The sequence below is a fragment of the Corythoichthys intestinalis genome, chromosome 16 (genome assembly GCF_030265065.1).
Source record: "Corythoichthys intestinalis isolate RoL2023-P3 chromosome 16, ASM3026506v1, whole genome shotgun sequence".
In the NCBI taxonomy this organism is placed as follows: Eukaryota; Metazoa; Chordata; class Actinopteri; order Syngnathiformes; family Syngnathidae; genus Corythoichthys; species Corythoichthys intestinalis.
In genome coordinates, this window is record NC_080410.1 from 16,454,018 (window position 1) to 16,477,278 (window position 23,261).

General features: G+C 38.9%; 1 protein-coding gene across 1 annotated transcript in view; it reads right to left on the bottom strand.

The window, feature by feature from the left end:
* The window catches only part of smurf2 (SMAD specific E3 ubiquitin protein ligase 2), a 119,479-nt gene that overhangs the window by 34,603 nt on the left and 61,615 nt on the right, over nt 1–23,261 (bottom strand). Inside the window, exons 3-8 of the mRNA XM_057860979.1 lie at nt 18,141–18,249; nt 11,690–11,823; nt 5,934–5,999; nt 4,196–4,280; nt 3,926–4,009; nt 3,576–3,790 (exon numbers count right to left, since the gene is read on the bottom strand). Of these exons, the coding sequence (XP_057716962.1) occupies nt 3,576–3,790; nt 3,926–4,009; nt 4,196–4,280; nt 5,934–5,999; nt 11,690–11,823; nt 18,141–18,249 (693 nt within the window). The remainder of the gene's footprint in view (nt 1–3,575; nt 3,791–3,925; nt 4,010–4,195; nt 4,281–5,933; nt 6,000–11,689; nt 11,824–18,140; nt 18,250–23,261) is intronic.

The following is a 23,261-nucleotide window of genomic DNA, read 5'->3' on the forward strand; positions in this document are numbered from 1 at the left end:
GACACCAGACCCAACCCTGTGGATGAGCTTAAGGCCGCTATCGAAGCATCCTGGGCATCCATAACACCTCAGCAGTGCCACAGGCTGATTGCCTCCATGCCTCGCCGTATTGAAGCAGTCATTTCTGCAAAAGGATTCCCGACCAAGTATTGATTGCGTAGCTGATATGATTAAATGAAGATGGACTTTTTTTTGTATTAAAAAACACTTTTTTGTATTGGTCGGATGAGATGTGCTCATTTTTTGAGATAGGGATTTTTGTTTTTTCTAGACGTTTTTGCCAAAATCATCAATATTAAAACAATAAAAGGCTTGAACTACTTCAGTTGTGTGTAATGAATCTAAAATATATGGAAGTCTAACTAAATAATGAACTTTATCACAATATGCTAATTTTTTGAGAAGGAGCTAGCTATACATTACCTTTTTAACATGCTTCGCGACAAAACCTTCCAACCAATGCAAAATACACAGTTACAGGTGAGAAGCTAGGAGTCAGCTAAATAAAAGACACTGAGCACAGAGCTAAAACTAAGAAGTCTATCCTTCTTCAAAACCCCGATGAGTAACATCCCATGAGGATGAAAAAAACTCCCAAAGATGTGTGGCTGACTGCAGCTGGTGAGAGTGTTTACTTTTAACATGAATGTGTCTGATTGTTTGAGTTCGTTCAGAAAAGATTAAAAGGTTGAGAGAGGAGTGAATGGCAGCAGCCAAACTTAAACAACTAATTCAATTCAATTAGATTGTCTTGAGCCAGAATTAAAGGCTGTTTGTGTGGAGCAGCAGCATCAGAGAGAGGTTGTGGACTGAATGAGGGCTCAGACTAGCTGCTTTACTGAGCCCAGTGTTCTTCAGGAAGGAGGGAAGGGGTGGGTCGGGATGGTGGATGAATAGTTAGAACCCCTACTTACCAGTGTGGCGTTTGAGCTATTTTATCCAATCAAATGGAACTATCCCAACTTGCCCACCCCTCCTTGTGAGGTCAGCAATAACCATCATCCCGTGATCTTTTGTTCGAGTCTCTCAGTGTGTATGCGTGTATAACCGACGCTAAAAAAATGGTGGCTCTTTTAAGTGGTGTCATTTTTGTGTTTAATTAAACATCATCTTCTCCGTCATCTGAGATGTATGAAATTTGTGATTTGCACAAGATAATACTTTAAGCAGCTGTCTTTCACACGGAAATAATTCATACTATGTGTTTTTTGGGTCTTCAAGTGTCAATTAAGAGTTTTGTGCCATTTCGTATGTGCTGATACACAGTACTGTCGCATGCTGGGAATTAGCATCTATATAGGTAGTTATATCGATAATTTATTTTCAGCAGCAATCAAGTATTGAAGGACCGTGCACTGAGCACAAGCATCTCTGCAGCTACCTAGCTATATAATTTTCGGACTATAGAGCGCACTTGACTATAAGCCGCCACCCACCAAATTTGACACGAAAACGGCATTTGTTCATAGATAAGCTGCACTGGACTATAAGCCGCAGCTGTCCTCATTGTATTATGGGATATTAACACCAAAAGATATTGACCGGTAATACTTTATTTGACAGCGGCATCAAAAGACTGTCCCAAGACCAAATGAACCAACATGAAGCTTTGAACCAATTGCTTCAAGAAGCTTCATTTGGCCATCACTGCTCCCTTGGGGGAGACAGTCAACATCTGCTGCCACCTGCTATCAACACGTCTGTCATCCAACATGCCTCCTGGCATGCATTGCAGCGCTACAGATGTAAATAACAATCACAATTCATGTTCTGTGCTACATATTTCTTCAGTTACTGTTCCAGTTGTTTAATTAATTGCTAGTTATTGTATTTGGTAACACTTCATTTGACAGGAGCGCCATAAGACTGTCATAAAGACATGATAATTATGAAATGACACTGCTATGAGCATTAAAGTGCATGTGACACGAAAAGGCATGTTTATTTCATGATACACTTGGTATTTTATGCTCCTGAATGATATGGACCGCTTGGATGTGTGTGGAAGCGATTGCTATATTTATTTAGTTTTTTGAATCCCGCGCCATGAAAATGAGTGACTTCCGGCTTCAGTCTTGCATTGAGGAGGAGGGCGCTGTGACGTGTACGGATGAAGGCGTCCTCTTCACTATACAGCCGTACTGTTGTGTATGAGGACTAAGGATTCAGCTGATTTTTCGGATTAATACGTTTATTTTTCGCATCACGCTAGCCAAACGGCTGAACAAAAATCTTGCTGTATGAAGGAGAGGCGTGTGCGCCTTTTTGGAGTTTCAAAAGGTTCCCATTCACCGTGGATATTGGCCAAAACAAGCCCTACTACTGTGGGACCATTGGACTAACGAGGAAGTGAGTAAACATCTTGTTTTGTATTATGTCAAATACGAATACAGCGATTACAAAGTAAAGACTACAAACTTTCTTTGAATAAAGGACTACTTACGTCTGATCATTGATAGGCATGTAAAAAGCTCTCCTCATGCAAATTAGTTGCACGTTAGCTGCACAACAACTGCAGCCGCCCTCCTCCGGGGAACGAGCTGTAAATTGCTCTCCGCCGGGTGGTTTGCCGATCCGCGAACGCAATCGACAACCCAGTCATCATGTCAAATAATCCGGGCTAGTTATGTGTGATTTTCCACTTCGAAGACTTTGAAACATCACTCGGTTCGGGTTAGCATGTCGGCTAGCTGTCAGGCCTCTTGGTTTGTTTACATTCTCCGAAGCCGGGGAATGGAAATGACATATGTCCGATTTAGGTGTCATAAAATATCGTTCGGGAGGTGTGACAGTAAAGGTGAAGTCGACAGTTTTGACCATTATGGAGTAATTTTGCCATGTCGTCCTGAATAAGTGCATTTTTATTATTTCATATTCCATTTAGCACAAGACTGTTATTTGTCATGACCATGCCATTTATTTAGCAGTTGGGGAAAATACTTGGATAAAAAGAATATCCTGTAAAAATATTGGAGTAGAGAGACCGAAACAATGACATTTAGCGGCTCTCTTCGTCGCGTTTTCCTCGTTCTGAATAATTCCCCCTCAATGGGCTGTATAGTAAAACCGATAAGCCCAGTCTCCCGCTGACGTCATCCACCTGTTGGGGACGCTTGAGCCCTATAATGGTAGGCGTGGCTAACCGGCAGATTAAAAGATTAATTTTTCGTCATCTGCGTTTTGCTAAATTGTTATATATAGTCAAATCGTCTCAAAATATGATTCTAATTTGCATAATAATGCTATTTAAGACTTTTTTTCTCCTGTCGTATGCTCTTTAATGAATGCTTATGACAGATGTCATTTTGTGTCATCCAGCAAATTATCTCACTTTTGAGTGGATGTGAAAGATCTGAGCTGGACATAAATGGAGTTAGTGACATAATTTGCCGGATGAAAAAGTGTTACCTATCAACCCAAATAAATCAACAAATAAGCCGCACTGGACTATGAGCCGCAGGATTCAAAATGAGGAGAAAAAAGTAGCGGCTTATAGTCCGAAAATTACAGCATCTCTTTTTTTCCAGGTGTCATATCAAATAAAGTTATGAATGTTGTATTGTGATGCCACTGACCATAGCCCTCTGGAAGGTCTGGAGGTGTATGCAGGTGTGTTCTGCTCATGTAGTTGCGGTGCCTCTGGGAACGAACACGCCTCTCCTGGGCCCGCTGGTCACAGTCATTTGGCTGCGATGGCGTAGTAGGCGTGGCACCGTTCGTGCTAATTGGAGTGTTTTCATCCACAATGCAGCTAAGTGGCCGCCCAGGACTGGAGTACTCTGATGCAGGTCTGGGAGACAAACCAAGGAGAAAATAAATAGTCAGCTCAATAAGGTAATGGTAGTCTTTGTGTGCCGTTTTGGATGTTCTTGAATAGGAAATTAGGTCTTAATTGAGTTTCTGCAGGCCAAACAGTGGACTTCACCTGGTCGGCCGCTCCCACTGTGTGGTCCGTGTGATGTGGTTCAAGTATTGGATACGTCCAGATGCAGTTCTCCTCTCCTCCCAGCTGGCATCAGAAACACACATGTCAAGCAGTGAGTGGATTTAAAGAACCGTTAGGCAGCTATTTGCCTTATATATATCTATATATATAGCTTCATATTTAATTTAGCAAAATTTATTGTTTGAGTCTTGCAGCATCGTCTAAAAAGCTCCCTTTCAATTCATTAGAAATGTCTTCCAGCAGACTCACCCATCTGGAAGATCATTGTCAAAAAGTCGACTGCAGTCTACAACTGGGCCTCCTGTGCCTATCCGGTCCCTGGACTGTAAGCTTACTGAAGCAGAACATAGCAGACAGATGTCACTACAGAGAGATGCACACTAGAATAACTAAACATAAGATTACAGGCAGCAAGCAAGCCTGGATATGTTACTGTAGATTGTCAGAGAATTCAGCCACATATATATTTTTTGTTTCTGTTCTGACGTTTTGAAATCTGACAACACAAAAAGACTTTAGTAAGCAGCACATGTCTGACCCGAAATTCACACCGCTGGCGGCTGCGACAAGATTGGTTGTGTTCACGACGTTGTAGGTATTCGCCAGCAAACTAATCAATATGACAATTTCCACCGTCTGCGGATTCGTCTGTGACGTGCCGCAGGTACGTAATTGTAGGCTTGACGCAGAAATCTATTTTTTCCGGACGGCGTAGCCGTACTGCATGACGTTATAACAATACTACTGTGCTGGAAAGGACATTTAGTACGGATATAAAATAAAATTACTGTTTCCTTTCAAAATAAAGCACTTTTGTCAAGAAGGATCACGGTTATTATATTCAGTTCGAGGTGAAATGTTCTGTAAAGCTATTTTATTTTCCATACTTTTCATTATGAACAGATTAAATACTCATTTACTTTTTTCATGAGCCTGTAATGTTCTGATGCAGAAAAAAACTCATCGCCTAGTCAATAATTTATATTTTATTTAGGGCTCTCAAAATTATCGCGTTAACGGGCGGTAATTAATTTTTGGAATTAATCACGTTAAAATATTTGACCCATTTAACGAATGTGCGGAATGACCCGCTCAAACAGATTAATGACAGCCAGTGTCTTGTCCACTTGTTACTTGCATTTGTTATTTGGTGTACTGTTTTGTCGCCCTTTGCTGGCACTTGGGTGCGACTGATTTTATGGGTTTCAGCACACTCTGCTGACGTAATTATATGTCGACGCGAACTCATACCAATAGATAGTGCTATACAGACCAGCTAACGTCTGCATCCAGTATTCAGTGGCAGTTCTCTCTTATCACACTGTTTGTGTCTTATACATGCATCGCTTGTGAGTTGCATTCTTTATTTGTATATATTCATGAGCATTGTGATTTTACTTACTATAACTTGTACTAACATTTATCTTTTAAGAACTACAAGTCTTTCCATCCATGGATCCCTTTAAGTATGTAGAGTATGTTGGATGTATATATCCGTCTTGTGTCTTATCTTTCCATTCCAACAATAATTTACAGAAATATATGGCATATTTTGGAGATTAATTGTGAATAATTACGATTAATTAATTTTTAAGCTGTGATTACCTCGATTAAAAATTTTAATCGTTTGACAGCCCTAATTTTTATTATTTATGTTATGATAAAACAACAATAAACTAATGTTGCACTTATTACCCATCGTTTATTCTCAAGTGCCTGACGTTCGGACGTACATAGTACGTATTGTGCGTTCTCGTCAGAGCCCTCGTGATTTCCTCTGTCTGATTGCCGCAGACATTCGTAGTGCAAACGCAACCAGTAGAAATTGACCTGCGATGTTTTCGTCGCCGTCGTGCAACTGTGTCGCAGCCGCAGGCGGTGTGAATTCAGGGTATGAGAAACAATAATAACTGGCATGCAATTCCCTATTTGAGTGATTATTGTTGGGTGTGATGTGATTCTTGGTTGCGTGTCCATGCGAACTCACCCACTATCTGGCCTCTGACTGTGTCACTATCATTTGGACTCAGCTTATTCAAGTCTAGCCTCTGGTCTGTGAAGGGAATACAGATGCAAACAGGGACAAACAGGAAATGAGAACAGAGTTGCAAAGATCAGATTGGAGAAGAGGCTCATCAGTTTCATAAATCTAGACGTGAACAATAATTATTAAAAAGTGGGACATACTCTTCCCATTGGGGAAGTCCTGCTATTCTGCATTATCTACCTCTACCTCAGTTACAGGGTCATGTGCTTAGAATATTCATCTCTCCATTTGTCTGCAGGTCACATAGTTGAGGGTGTCCCAAAGCAAATGCTCTAGTCTATGCAGTGACCACAGGCTGTAAAAATCTGACCGAGCATTGGTTGAGAGAGCAGGCTTCAGTTCAAATGCAAAGGTCAAACATTTGACAAATGTCAGTACAAAGCCTTCACTATTCCACTCTGTCTTAGCATGGACCTGAACCGCTGCCAAGTCTGGAAAATCTTTGTCTGAAGTTCTTAAAGAATGGAATTTGAGAAAGGGAAAAGGAGAGAGAGAGAGACATCAGGGAGGAAGGAAAAAACAAACAAACAAAAAAGTCCATGTTTGCCTGCAGACATGAAAATGGCCACTATCTCTTCTGTGCTGTCTGGGTGTCATGCAGATCAGCCCAGGATGTCTGTCTAGACTAAACAGGGACCAAAACAGGCAATGGTCAAACCATTATAAGGCTGGCGGGAGGTCAGCAGCCACGGAGACACAAACACAAAACAGCATAGATGTCTGCAGGAATGCGCACTCTGACATTGGTGCATTTAATTTAAATCCACAGGCTGGCTTAAAAAGACAAGAAATGAAGCCTTTGCAATTCTACATGAATGTACTTTAAAGGGACAACTGTATACTTAGACACAAAAGTTAAATCAAGGCCAATGCTCTGTGGCTAACAAATTGGACAAACGTACCACTCAATGTGTGCACAAAAAAGACTGACTGATACACAACAAGAGAACTACTCTAAAGTTGGACTGTGATGCACGTCTGCATGAAATGACTGGCTGTCTGGATCAGCAGACAAGATATAGAAGGAGGCTAGCCCACAATGGCATGCTCTTGTTATCTCTCTGCAATGGTCTCGTCCAAGTCGGGTTGGGACAAACTGTGTGGTGTGCGGCGAGCCTTAGTAACTTTAAGCATGTTTTAATGCAGTGGTGCCAAACATATCTTTGTCGCAGTCCACATCGTACTTTGGCCGATTAAATCAGCCAACTAGGGTTGCCATGATAAATTGACAATTAATCGATTATCAAACAAATCAACAACTATGTTGCTAGACAATGAATTATTTAAGGACACTGTTGATATGAAAGTTTGCTTTTTTGAGCCTCTTCATAGCAAAGATTCTCTTAATTTTTATTATTTTGAATTTTTTAAAAACATTTTTTTAAAAGAAAAAAAATCATAGGGAAAGAAGTTAATGTTCCCTTTTTACTTTATTTGTAATGTTTTGGGGTTTTTATTTCTGAAAAATCATTCATTATTGTCTTTATTATTTCTTAAATGTTTACTTATTTTTGCTAAATGTAAGGAAAACAGAAAAATGAAATGCAGTAAATATTCTGATACGATGACAGCTCAAGGGCTTATTTTAGCAATTTAGCATTTACTTCACGGGCCAGAACTAGACCCTGCCTTAAGTTTAACAACTGGGTTCAGATGTGCTGAAATCATGTGTGAGATGTACAACTACATCAAAAATATTAAATGGCCCGTTTATATCATGGATTTTCACCTATTGCAGGTGAGTCTAAAGGATACCAGGGTTCACTTTATAGACATTCTTTGTTTATGGAAGAACCAATTCAACTGTTTTCCATGGGCAATGTGGTTCAGGTTGTAACGTGGCTACCTCGCAATGAAAAAGATCCCGTCAGTCCTACCAATGTAGGTTTGATCACTGAACACTAAGTTGCCCATGGTCTGAGTATCTGTACAGTGATCCCTCGTTTTTTGCGGTTAATGGGGACCACTTTTTTCCCCCAAAAGTATAATTTAAAAAATGTATACAGTACATATTTTAATAAATGGTTTTTAAGCACTTCAGATGTAAAATAAATGATAAGTTTTAAACACGTTACCATCCCCACCAAATTATTTTTAAACAAGAATAAAGTAGAAAATTTCTTGTCTTTATTCAATGCTTCATTGAGTGAGCCCACTCAAATCCGCTCAAACTGCTCACTTACACACAATGAGTTGCTACAGCAACTGTTTCACGAGCTAAACGATGATTGACAAATGCTGCGCTTTGAAGTTTTGGCTTCCATGCATCTATGGCAAGATCAAACCTTCTTCAAACCATCTGTCAATCATCGTTAGCTTTACTAAGCAACTCCAGTGCACTGCCAGACCAAGAAAACCGGCAGGAGGGGGAGAGAGACTAAGTGATCTGATCGGGATAGCGCATCTGTATTTATTTTAAGGGTGTAAAGGTACATGTATTTGTATTGAACCATTTCGGTACGTGGTGCTCGGTTCGGAACGGAGGCGTACCGAACGAGTTTCTGACGTAATATAACCCTTACTTTCGAGGCTGTGAGTCGATCGGGTTACAGTTTCTTTGTGTAGATTATATTTACGCCGTCTTCTCTACTATAATGAGGACCAACACGGTAGGACAGTATAACCCAGAAACGTCAACGGCGCGACAACGTGACCGCCGCGAGAACGCAGTGAAACGCGGGCGTTAAAGTCAATCAGCCAATGCACACCAGTCGCAGCGAGGCCACGTGTTAGACGCGTCCCAGAAGCGGCGCAAAAAGAACGGCAGAGTTTATTATTTGACGCGAGATGCGACCCTCCTGCGTCAATACTACTACCGGTAGCTAGGATCGGGCAGACCGGAAGTCACTCGTGTAAAAATACGGTGGATCCGGTCGGTTTTCAAACTAATATGCAATCGTAACCCACTTTTTGAGTCCATCAGATCTCGAGTGGTAGATCGGGGCACAGTTGACTTGTCTTTGTTGATTTATTGCTGTCTTCTCTGCTATAATAATAACCAACACGGCCCCCTGTTCAATACAAAACCCTCCTACCACAACAAAACAAGTAGGAACTAATATTCACATAGGAACTAAAGTTATACAACATAAAATATATTATACAAATGAATACTACATCACATTTGTACAATATAAACACATAATAAAATAAATAATAGCCCATTTAAATAAAATAAATTGAAATGAGCTAAAACACCTGTAATTAAATAATAAGAATAATACACAGATCCTGCTTACACAATTAAATTTATTAATTTCTGTGTGGTGCTTTAACTTGAGAAAATCCACCAATAAAGCTTTTGAAAACCGTTCATAAGAAAATGATTCATTGAGGCATTTCATTTGTAAAATACATGTTAGAATCTTCGTCATTGGGATTGCTTTTCTCTTTAGCACAGGACTTTTTTCTTCTTTCTTTCAGAAAGAAAGCTGACCAATACGAGGGGTCTGAAAGGCAAATTGTTGTTGGATTATCTTTAAATACCCGCTACTTTTTGAGCAGAATTCTAGCTTTGTATAGGCTAATGTTCCTATTGTTGAAAGGTGTGTAATAAGCAACTAGCACATTTCTATTTTGCATTTTGTTTTCTTACTGTACCAAAAATGAACTGAACCGTGACCTCAAAACCGAGGTACGTACCGAACCGAGATTTTTGTGTACCGTTACACCCCTAATTTATCTATTTATTTAGTTTTAGTTGGGGGGTGGGGGGGGATCCGCGATGGACTGAGGGCGCGAAGTTCGAAGAGCGAAGTAGCAAGGGATCACTGCATTACTGTTTGTGTGTGTGGATATTAAGTACCTTCACGGTGCTTTTGTGTCAACCCTTAAAACCGATCGAGACTTTCAAAAGGGAAAGTGCCTGAAAAAGTAGACACGAAGCCCTGCAGACTACCATTTCTAAAGCTTAATTTAGCAAGCTAACTTCCTCTGACCAGCCATTTTTAGCGTAATAACAGGGTGATGTGGTTTGATGGTTGATTCCACTGACACCCTTGTCTGGCTTGTGTCTGACCTAATCAGTAAAGACACAACACCATCTTATGTAGAAAACAGTGGTTCTAATTTTACTCTAGGTGTTATGACAACTAAATCTCAATAACTGCTACAGAATTGTTTTCCCACCACACTCCCTTAGCTAGCTAATAATGGCGTGGATTCTGTGGTAAGTGTGTGAGCTGGAATTTGCTGTGTAGTACAAAAGAATGACAGTACCAAAAATATTTTGTGTTTTGCACTTAGAGTGCATGTGGTGATTGTGTTTGTGGAAGTATGTGTCTTCGCAATTCACAGAAAAAGAGGGCATCAGAAGTTCCGCTAAACTACCGTAATTTTCGGACTATAAGCCGCTACCTTTTTTCCCCTCATTTTGAATCCTACGGCTTATAGTCCAGTGCGGCTTATTTGTTGATTTATTTGGGTTAATAGGTTAACACTTTATTTGACAGTGGCATCAAAAGACTGTCATAAGAACATCATAATTATGACATGACACTATCATGGGCATTACTGAATGCTTATGACAGATGTCATTAAGTGTCATCCGGCAAATTTTGTCATTAACTTTATTTATGTCCAGTCCGGACATAGAAATATTTGGCACAGAACATGAATTTTGATTGTCATAGCGCTGTAGCGCTGCAATGCATGCTTGGAGGCACGTTGGATGACAACAGTGTTGACTGCAGGTGACAGCAGAGGTTGACTGTCTCCCCCAAAAGACTATTTTGGGGGAGACAGTCAACCTCTGCTTCATTGCTTAGTGAAGCAATGAAGCTTTGCAGCTAATTGGTTCAAAGCTTCATGGTGGTTCATTTGATCTTCTCACAGATTTATGATGCCGCTGTCAAATAAAGTGTTACCGGTTAATAACTTTTGGTGTATTACTGTATTGGCCCAAATATAACACGGTGTTTTTTGCATTGAAATAAGACTGAAAAAGTAGGGGTCGTCTTATATTCGCGATCTAGACGTTATACCCATTCACGACGCTAGATGGCGCCAGATATCATTGAAGTGATGTTCTTTCATGACAGATCTCAGCTACTCTCAAGTTTAACCAGTTTGCATTATTTTATTGCAATGTTTTTCCTTATTCAGATTTGTTTCAAGACTACAGTTACAGTTAGACTTCACTTTGATGGTTAATGCAGTTATTGCAATTTTGTTGTTTTATCACAATAGATTGGTTTATTTACACTTCAAAAACCAGAAGCCATTCATTTACGAATGTGATTGCATTTTCGTTTACATATTTAAATGTTCAGATGCTAAGATTTGAATGAGGCAAAATAACAAGCTTTTTCTCTCAAATATATTGTTATAATAATTTGTTTCAGATGTACTGTAATTATTTTCTGTATAAAAATGAATTTGGTGTTCAAGCCTTTTTTCAAACATGAGTCTTGAAAAAGGGGGTCGTCTTATAATCAGGGCAGTCTTATATTCGGGCCAATACGGTATATCCCCATAATACAGTGAGGACAGCAGCGGCTTATAGTCCGGTGGGGCTTATCTATAAACAAATGCCGTTTTCGTGTCAAATTTGGTGTGTGGCGGCTTATAGTCAGGTGCGCCTTATAGTCTGAAAATTATGGTAATGCTTTGATCGGTCACAGTTCTCATTATAAGTGTGCTCTAAAAGGATATAAATACATTTTAAAATGTCACAGTGCAAAAGATAGTTGACTTACATCCCGTGTCTTTAAGGCGGTTGATAGCATTGGACAAAAGGCGAACACATCCCAGGAAGCCAGCCCCTTGTTTCTTATGTATCTTCTTGTGGTTCCACACACTGATAGTGATAGAATCTGATTTTCCAATGTATCTGAAGTGGAGAAAACACAAGTGCATAAAATATATTCATGATTCTCTCACATAGACAAAACAAGACTCTGTTTTGTCTATATTTTTAAGCAAAGGAAATCGGTTCAATAAGGAATTTAAAATTATCAGCTCTCGTTATGAATATGATTATAACATAGCTACATGTTTTGACACATGTACTTTGGTGGACTCACCCCTTCTAAATAAAACTGCAGAACTGACAGAAGGGGATCCCACTGTAATTATCATAGCAGTTACCAAAAGGGATATGAAACAATGGTCTGTGAGTAAGACGTCTGGACATTTTGAGTCAATGCCAAATGCCTGTCTGGGGTGCGATGTCAGACCGCGGCTAGGTCAGACAGACGTGGCAGGAGGGAAGTACAGGACTGTAAAGTCCAAGTCATTTGCAACACCCGCCTTATAACACAATTAATTAGTCTGGCTACGCACTTTAATAAGGCACGTGTCTGATAACATACATATGTGCAGAGTTTTTCCTTCAAAGAGAATCATATGCTATAAAAAAGAAAAAATCACTTACTAATAACTGACTAAATTTGAGTCTTACAAGAATTAGTTTTGCCCACTTCTTATTTAATTACCAATTATAAGAAAATAAATATATTATAGAATAATGCAATGCTGTTACTTGTATCGTGATGAATCCTTTCACAACGGTTTGTGGGTATCGATTTAGATGCTCTCTGTCTCTTTTCTTTTTTTAGGAGGTGGGGTAATCAGACAAAGCTGCTTATTGGCTATACACCTTTCTGTCACGCTGAAACCACATGAATCTTTTTTGGTTCTTTTAAAAACGCATCCTTCAGTCTATTGTAATGACATCACCTGTATGAAAAAAGTTAAGCAAAAAAACAACAAAACAACTCTCGAGCAGCTGGAAAACATCAATTCCAGACACACTGTCTATATGGGGAAATTGATCCCAAACCAGAAAGTTAGACATCTTCCTGGAATGGATTGTTTTCCATTTGCAAAGGTTTATTGTACAGTCCTTTGCATTCAAAACTATCAGTCTTAAAACTTCTATAGGGGATGAGCCCTCCTTTAACATCACGGTTTTCATACCAGTGAGAAACAGTATTTAACACAGTAATGCTGCACAAGTAGAGCTCCCGGTATGTTAGTATATTATGATAATAAGTGACAAAATATGTATATTGCAATGCAACCTTCGGTTTCCAATATATACAGTATATTCATCTTTTTTGAGAATTATTTTATTGGAAGATTAGGTCTAGGTTGACACTCAATGGGTATTCCTAGGTCACTGCTACAGAGTAGAGATAGGGCGATTATTGGCGCCAATATTTGGAAAATTGACGTATATCAGTTTCGGCCTCTTTTTTTTTTCCGGCCAATAAAAAAATTATTATCTTTTTAAAACTGGGTTATTTCGGCGAAGGTGCAGCCGCACCTCTCTCTGCTGCACTAGTATTCACTAAGGGAGTTCCTAAAAATCGATTATTAGATGCATCACGATTCGACACGTGACGATTCGATTACGATTCATAAAACGATGATTTTCCTTAATTACTTTATGACAGCCACTCGTAGCAGAACGAAATTCAAGACTTGTCTGCCGCCCGGACACCTTTAACGGATGCACGCACAACGTTATGATGGATGCTGCCGGTTACTGAGCGAGAGATTTACTCCTTTTCAAAAGACTGGAAAATAAATTTGTGTATGAGACAGGCTGTCGCGCTTCTGTGCGCAAGTTATTTTTTAGAGCAAGAGGGGAAGAGAGATGGTTCGTTGCTCCTTGTCTTTCAGTTGTGCAGGAATAGTTTCAAGTCATGTCAATTGAAAAATGTCCTGAGTGTGTTGCCAAGACCCATGTGCGTCTATAAGAGGTGAGTACACGAACCCTCTTGTACTGTTTAGTCTTTATTGTTGTCGTTTTTGAGATGTTAACAATTAGCCCCAAGCACTAAGCTAATTAGCCGATTCCCTAACGTGTATTACATATGCAGAACATGTAAAACCATGATTAAGTACAGCGGTAACACTACAAACATGCAAAATAGTACAGATATCTGTGAAAACAAAGTATATTTGTTTAAAAAAAGTCTTATTTCTAAAGACACTTTGTTTCCAGAAAATATGGAATTCATTCCACCTGTGTAAATTTTATTGTATTGTTGAGAGAAATAAGTAAAGCCTTTAAAATGGTAAATATTTTTGCACTTTCTTGTAAAGAAAAAAAAAAAAACAGTTTAAGAGCAGCTTTTTGTTGTATGGGCATGTTTCCATTGTTCCTGTTGAATCATTAGGATATTTTAAATAAATAATGGACATAAATTTGTTTGGCTACTTTATTAATTAGTAATGTACGATGCATCGACAACCGTGATAATCGTGATAACCGTGATCATAGTCAATGCTGTGATCATCGCTCAGTAATCGAATCGTAGCACCCTGAATCGTAATCGAATCGAATCAATTGGTTAAATGGTAAGGATAAATAGAGTTACACTTGCCTTTCCACCTTCTTAAGGCCCTCAAAGCGCTCCACACTATATCCTCATCTAACTACTGCTGAAGCAGCACCAGTAGCAAAGTGGGTTTAGTATTCTGCTCAAGACGAGGTCATCAGGGCAGAGAATCTAACCCACAGCCTTTGGGTTGGCATACCTGTCAAGTTGAAGAATTTATACTAATGCTTCATCGTAGCTCCCAGCTAAAGTACATGTATATAAATTGCATAGTGGCTCACAGCTACCTTTAGTTCTCCGTAATATGAGAGACTTTTTTTCGTAGCAATAGTACGACTAATCTCATAGTCCTTTTTTAAAATTTATTTATTTGGCCCTAATACTCAGTTGTATCAACGTGCATCATTAAGTTTTTTTTCCCCCACGTACTTCACTACAGTGATACGTGACATTTATTTATCTACTCCGGTGTGAGCACCAGCCACCAGCTGTTTTGTCTGAGGAGGACCCTGCTGCATGGTGTTGGAACAAAAGAAAGACATCCTTTGCTGTCAGATCTTGCTTTCTCATATTTAAGCGTTCAAGCTTCATCTACACGGAGTGAACGTATGTTCTCCACTGCAGGAGACACTATCTGTCCAGAACGCTCACGTTTACTGCCTGAGAAGGCAGATATTTTCCTCAACAAAAACAGCGTCTGATTTAATACCGTACCCGCAGCTAATCTGGACCGTTTTTCCAAATTGTTTGTTTGTTTGTTTGTTTGTTTGATATTCTGCATCAGGTTAACCCATTAGTGGGAACTCAATAACATGTAAAAATGCCTGCAGCATAAGACACTGTAAAACATAGGCAAACGAATATGTGTAAATGTTTTCTCCGTGAGCTTTTGAAAAATAAACATCTTTGTGAAAGTGTACTCCTGTGGAAAGAAACGTCATTATATTCAAGTTCAAAGATTGATATCTATATACAAGTTAAAAATAGCCCTGTAAAAATTCACAACAAAGTTAATTGAAAGTTCGTGTAATTTAAAAATAATCGAGAAGAAATTAATATACACTATGCAATTTTTTTGACCCTGCCTATTAAAAGAATTGGAATCGAGAATCGTTTAGAACCAGAATCGAAACGTTGAATCCGAACCGTTCAAATTCAAACGATGCCCAACCCTAGTACGGACTGTATTCCAGTTAAAACTTTGCACCCGAAACACGACTGATCCTGTTTCCTGTCACCTATAGAATGAGATTAGTAGGTGTCAGACCTAACTGTGCCACTAGGGTTATAACAGACTGCATTAAGACAACAGGTGGTGTACAATTTATGGCTAGCTAGTTTGTTTGGATTGTCAGTAAAATAATACCTCTCCTCCATTAAATTGGGATTCAAACTGAGTCAAAGGGTGTAATATCCAACCCAACTTTGGCAGAAACATTCACAGCAAATCCCAAAGGATTTATGCTGAGCTGCAGTCTGTCTCCATCAAAATGTAAATTCATGCGCACGACTTTTTCCCCTAAAGGCATATGTGACATGAACAGATAGTATATCAGAAATATAAAAAGAGGGTCCGGTATCCCTGGCAACCAAACAAACTGAGACTTGCGCTTCCTTCTGCAGTTGGCTATGCTCGTCAGTTGGATAAACATTGGAAACTTTCACTCTCACATTAACTCAGGCGCACCGTCTTTATTTTTTCCAGGTTACTTTCACAGGACAAGCCATCTTTGGAAAAGGAGATCAGGCTAAATGTAATAGACATGCACGTGTTTCAGCCATTGGAAGAAAATACTACTAGAGTCTATTTCTGTGTATGAAATGCTGTTCCAAGGGACATTTTTAGACCGCTTGCATTGATGGGTTATGTCATAACTATGTGTCTAGAAAGCTCTGAGATATTACAGCTTGTACTGTTCAAATCCTGCCATTTTTAAATGTACTACTAAGTTTAAACAGGGAGATGTAAACAGTGTGAGTCTTTAAACCATCTATGACCCATAATCCATCAAAAGACTCCACCATCAGTTGACAAGACTGCTCCCACAGACATTGCACAACGCCTTCCCATAGGGGGCCGACCCAGGCAGAACGTTCAGTTGACTTTCGCTGTGATAAACTCAAACACACTCAGCGTTCTAACGCTGGATTTAGGTGGAAACAGGATGACGGTTTTACTGTATAGACCCTACCCACCGACGTCACAAAATCACGTGATCGCTGTATTGTTCCGCCCCCTTGTCCGTCATTTTGTGTCTGTATTATCAATGGTCTCAATTGATCGAGCAATTTATAATGCATTTCATGGAAGACCCGGTGCTTTCGGATGCCGTAAACTCACTGGATGCGTTGCATAAAAGGCGTTATGTGGAAAAGCTTCAGTTTATCCATTCGCCAGATCCATATTTGATGCCTAAATCGATGTTTTTCGGCCCGCTGTCTTCGCCGTATTTGCCTGACATCTGCTAGCTACCCTGATATTTACAACTATCTTGTCCACACAAAATCAGCCTACTCTCACGAAAGTTTGAAAAACTTTAAGAGCTTGGAGGCTTATAAATACTTCGTTGCTGGTTGGGTGAAACAGGTCCTCGTCCACGAAAATTCGGCAGGAATCCATCTTGTGCTTGGAAAGGTGAGTTACGAAATTTTCAATTCAAAATCTTTTGTTCTTGCTAACATCCACTGTCAAGTCTAATGTATTTCATGTCATTTGTCAATGGAGCTAGGGCTTTTAATGTTTATATGGTTTAGCGATAGCACTCTCACTACATACATACGTGTATGTTGTCGGCGATTAGCCTAGCAATGATCTTAATTGTGGTTGTCAGCCCAAAACCCTCTAAATATATATTAAATGCATCTTACCAGATATAAAATGACTACTACATAATCTGTGGTAATCGTTTGGAGCCCAGTTTTCTCGTCGAATTGCAGCAGCCCATCTCGCTCTCTCCTCTCCGGGTCTCTCGGAATCCGGTAGAACTTCAGGTCTCTCCGTCTATCTTCTCTGTTATTGCAACCGACCGCCACACACGCCTTCACCATTTTGATTGTTAATGTTAACGAGCAGAAAAACACGCCGTAAATAGGAGGAATGTACGTAGTCGTAACAGGTAAACACGATGTGTTGACGGACAATTGGGCAGCACCAGTCAGGAGGGCGGAGTTGTGACGTCACGTGGGTAGGGTCTGTAAAAGCAGGCAGGAGTTTCTCAAGAGTGATTTGGTCGAGGATTCAAGGCAATTACATAGCACCATGCATGCACTTTGAAACGTTGTGGGAAAAAAAATGGATAAAATTAGTAACCTTGGCTTAAAATATTTACGTGAAATCAACGATAACTGCCCGTTTATTGCTTTTACCCAAGAATCTAGACTGTTTTACGCTCATATCTATAGAAATCCCGTGATTTAAGGATTTATTTACAAGAATTTTCAACTTAAAAAGATCTTTGTTTCCTGACGGCCGCCATGTTGGATTACACAATACCGTAACTTTTGCTTGAAATACTTATGCAAAATGAATGATAACTGCCAGTTTGCTTCTAGACTGTTTTACGTTCACATCTATAGAAATTCCGCAATTTAAGCATTTATTTACAAACATTTTAAAAGTTAAAAAGCTCTTTGTTTTGTGACATCCGCCATGTTGGATTCTGTATCTCTACACATGACATTTAAGTTGTTATTTCTGGCAAAAATTTATATATGTTAAATATTGCTATTGATCCTGAAAATATAGGTGATTTTTTAAAATAGCCCCCCTACAGATCAGCCCCGAGCACCTTGCCCTGTCAACTGATAGTGAAGTCTAAAATTTCACACCTTCTTTTGAACATTCAAATACGGTACTCACAGATCATAGTGTTGGTTCCACTTTGGGTCAAGTGTGTTTCTCACAGTATCTGTTGAGTGGCATTGCCCCGAACCATCCACAACCACCTTGGCAAAAGGATCAGGGAGGCCTGTAGTGAGAGAAAAGTACAACCATACTAATCAAACTGACCACTTTATTTGGTAAAGCACACTTGGAAAGAGGAATAGACAAAGGACCAATTATGCGCGACTTTGAAGCTCCTGCTGTATGTTATAGAATTTACAGCACCTTCTAATGGACTGAAAGACAGTTATTTTTAATTGTCTTTTCTTTAAAAAAAAAAAGTGGTGTGTATCTTATACGATATTAGAAAAAAAACTTACATTGCGACTTAATGGGGGTTTGCGATATATTGCGATATATATTGTAATATTAAAACTAGAAGAATTTTCACCAGGTGACTTGAATAGCTTTGTTTGGGAAGACTTCTGTTTGACTCACTATCACCACATTGTATTCATGTAATACAGTTAAGTAAGGGGATTCATCTGTGAATTATGAAGATTGATGCATATTCAACTAAATTCTATTTTTGCACAGTAACATTTGCTTTTGTGTAGGGTTGTTCCGATCATGTTTTTTTGCTCCTGATCCGATCCCGATCGTTTTAGTTTGAGTATCTGCCGATCCCGATATTTCCCGATCCGATTGTCTTTTTTTTTGCTCCCGATTCAATTCCAATCATTCCCGATAATTTTTCTGATCATATACATTTTGGCAATGCATTAAGAAAAAAATGAATAAAACTCGGACGAATATATACATTCAACATACAGTACATAAGTACTGTATTTGTTTATTATGACAAATCCTCAAGATGGCATTTACATTATTAACATTCTTTCTGTGAGCGGGATCCACGGATAGAAAGAATTGTGACTTTGTATATTGTGACTAAATACTGCCATCTAGTGTATGTGTTGAGAGTAAATGATACTGTGGCCATCCCAAATGCATGATGGGAAGTGGACCCATGACTGTGCGTCGTGCTACCAATGGATATATCTTCTCTGCTTTGGGAAATAACTTGAGGTGTTAAGACAATGATCATTGGCCATCTTGCTTCCCGACATTACAGGGATTACAAGGGTTTAGCCAATTAAAGGAAGGCTCAAAAGGCTACCAAAATTCACTTTACTCATTTAGCCCTGCCTTTTATCTCTCTATAGTGGTAAAACAGCTTTAGTACAGATTAAGCGCTACAATGAGTGAGAGGGTCGTGCAGTGCATACATTAACTGCGTTGAATATTTTAACGTGATACATTTTTTAATTAATTAATTGCCGCCGTTGTCGGGATATTTTTGCTAACCCTACCTTAAGCCTAAACTAAAGACTCTGGATGAGTGTAACATATTATGTCTGTAACGTTAAATACAATTAGAAAACAATTTAAATAAAATATATATATATTAAAAACAGGCATGGCCGATATTTTTTTGCCGATTTCAATACTTTGAAAATGACATGATCGGACCCGGGATATCTCTACTTTTGTATATACTTTAAAATTCTACATATATCGTTTAATAAACCTATCGGCTTGACATTATCGGTTATTGGCTGGAAAGAGGAGGAAAGTATCGGTTATCGGTATCGGTTGGAAAATGTATTATCGTGCATCACTATATCAAAGGGATCCAGGAGGCCATGTCTTTGCACATTTGCTGCGTTTATGAAGCAAAACAAAAGTTTACGCCAGTGTTGTTTTCGTCAGCGATGACGATAACGAAAATATTTCGTCAACGAACAATTTTTTCATGACGATGACGTCACAATGACGCACTGAAAACGTGTCTTGGGAGACTTAAACATAATGAGATGGATGCCAGTTGTCGTCTGAAGACACCAGAAAGAGATGAAAATTCGCCATTGTTTCATTCATGAATTCACAATGTGTGATATTTTCTTATTGTATTTGTAGTTAGGACACATATAGCAGTGTTTGGTCATGTCACTCATGTGACATGCTGCGCCCCCAAACCCTCGCCCCACACACAGGCTGAAGCACATGTCCATTCCAGGCTCCTTTTGTGAAACGTGTCAGGTGCTGCTTGGTTAGTTTTTTTTCTTATCTTGGCTATGCCATATAGCTTTAGCCTTTAAAAGTCTGTGCTGAGTGATTATCACACAGTAAACTAACTTGTAGCGTTAGCATAGCGTTCGCGTTAGCATTATCATTTAGCGCGGTGACTCAGAGTCTTCTTAAACTCTTGGATAACATTTTACATACAGTTCTTGGCGTCCAAGTGAGTTCAATTAATTGCAAATAAGATGTGGTTTTCCTGCTGAGTGTGTATTATCATTAGGGTTGTTCCGATCATGTTTTTTTTGCTCCCGATCCGATCCCGATCGTTTTAGTATCTGCGAATCCCGATATTTCCCGATCCGATTGCTTTTTTTTTGCTCCCGATTCAATTCCAATCATTCCCGATAATTTTTCCCAATCCTATACATTTTGGCAATGCATTAAGAAAAAAATTAATAAAACTCGGACGAATATATACATTCAACATACAGTACATAAGTACTGTTATTTGTTTATTATGACAATAAATCCTCAAGATGACATTTACATTATTAACATTCTTTCTGTGAGAGGAATCCACGGATAGAAAGACTTGTAATTCTTAAAGGATAAATGTGGCTTTGTATATTGTGACTAAATATTGCCATCTAGTGTATTTGTTGAGCTTTCAGTAAATGATACTGTAGCCATTTAACTGTTCTGCCCAAATGCATGATGGGAAGTGCAAACGTGACTGTGCGTAGTGGCACCAATTGATATATCTTCTCTGCGTTGGGATATAACATAGGGTGTTAAGCAAAAGATCAACTACTACCTTTCTTCCCAACATTGCTTCCCACACTAGTTCTAATTGTTGAGAGAGGGATTTTAAGGTTTTAGCCAATCAAAAAAAGGCTCCAAAGACTGCCAAAATTCTCTCTACTCATTTTACTTTGCCTTTTAGCTCTGTATATAGGTAAAACGGCGCCATTATAAATTGAACGCGAAAATGCGAGAGTGGGTCGTGCAGCGCATGCGTTAATTGCGTTAAATATTTTAACGTGATTAATTTTTTTTTTAATTAATTACCGCCGTTAACGCGATAAATTTGATAGCCGTACTTTAAGCCAAAACTAAAGACTCTGGATGAGTGTAAGACATTTTGTCTGTAACGTTAAATACAATTAGAAAACGATTTAATTTAAAAAATATATATGTATATACTGTATATTAAAAAAAGGCATGTCCGATATTTTTTTGCCAATTCCGATACTTTGAAAATGACGTGATCGGACCCGATCGATCGGGACAACTTTAATTATCATCATAAAATTGGTGATGTCCTTGTAGACTACAGTTACGTGCTCGTCTGTCATGTTCACTCGAAATTGTTGGAAACCTTTATTTATTCATTCATGGACTAAAATTTTTGACGTTTATAGACGAAAACATTTTGAGAATTGTCGACTAAAACTAGATGAAATTTGTCTTTTCGTTGACTAAAACTAGACGAAGATGAACACATTTTGAAATGACTGAAATATGATTTAGACCAAGAAATATTTTCATCCAAAAGACAGACGAAAATGTCTGCCAAAAAAAACACTGAATTACATGTTCAAAAACAAACAAACATAAAAAACAAAACAAAAAACAATTGCACGTCCTGCAATAGGACTGTTGTGCATGCACATATCGTGATGGCGATGTTCAAACGATATCTTGTGTAGGCCTAGTATCTTATCACTCTGTGGTACCAAACAATTTTAGTTAACATTACAGGAGAAGGACTTGAAGTTATTTTTCGCATTTAACACTTTAATGACTTGTTTAATTCAATCATTTCCATTGACGGCAATAGGAATACAACCCATTTAAAAGGGACAGACAACACCTAGCTAAAAATTGACTTCATGTGAAAGCCCATAATTACTGTTAAGATTTCAAATCACAATTTTCCTAAACCTCTGAAAAATGAAGTAAATAATGGTCCAAAAAAATAATAATAATAATCACACCATTTACAAGCGCAGCCATTTTGAGACGGTAGTTTTCCTCATGCACACACACACAGTGACTGACTCAAGTACTAGCATTTAAAAATGTCTACCACCACTTTTGATGGCCACTTCCTGGAAATACTGTATTTTATCAATGTTTTCTCCACTATCACACCTCAGAAAAACTAAAATGTTTTTTTCAATCTAATAAACAAGATTATTTCCATTAGAGAAGCACATGAAAAAGGTGTCGTCTTTCCATTTAACATGGAGGAGCCGGCAGTAGATGTCTATTAATTTATTATCCATACGAATTGTCCTCACGTTCACACCTACAGAAGTAACAGGCATGTTTTGGGAAGTGGGAGAAAACCGGAGTACCCAGACAAAACCGGAGCCCGGAATTGAACCCTTGATCTCAGGAAGTGCTAGCCAACGTGGTGCAGTCAGTTGTAGTGAATGTATTAATACAGAAATAGTCTTCAATGCATTTGTGATGAAGAGATTGACAGACAGACATTTTGAAATCAACTCATTGGGTGCCATTGACAGTGCTAGACGCCGAATCATTTTAAATGGAAGAGCTAGCAGAATGTTGATTTACTGCAAGCTCTCCCATTTCAAATGGATTAGACGTTTACCAGTGACAAACTCATTTAAGTTTACAGCAGAAGTATGAAATGAGCCACATGATTGGAGATCAAACATTGTCAATGGCAGTGAAAGAGTTGAAGTGTGCACAGTAAGACACATGCACTGTAACAGCTTGTATGTTGAAAATTTGGTCAGTCAATGGACGCACTGCTCTGTCCCGACTCCCTCGAACGCAATGTTTGCACAGCTCTGGAGCTTTGGAATGGCAGGAATGGGCACCACAAAAACCACCTGAGTGAGCACTAGACCTTTACATGCGCATTCACCATGACAGCCTGACCCAAACATACCAAAACAAAACACAACACAAGTCAAATTTCCCAGGGAAAGGACAGTTCTTCCCTCATCAGTTAGGTCAAAAGGGTTACAAAACACTCAATGTATATGGCGGAAAACACAGACAAGGCTGAAAAAGCAGTTTCTGCTCTTGCACCCATCT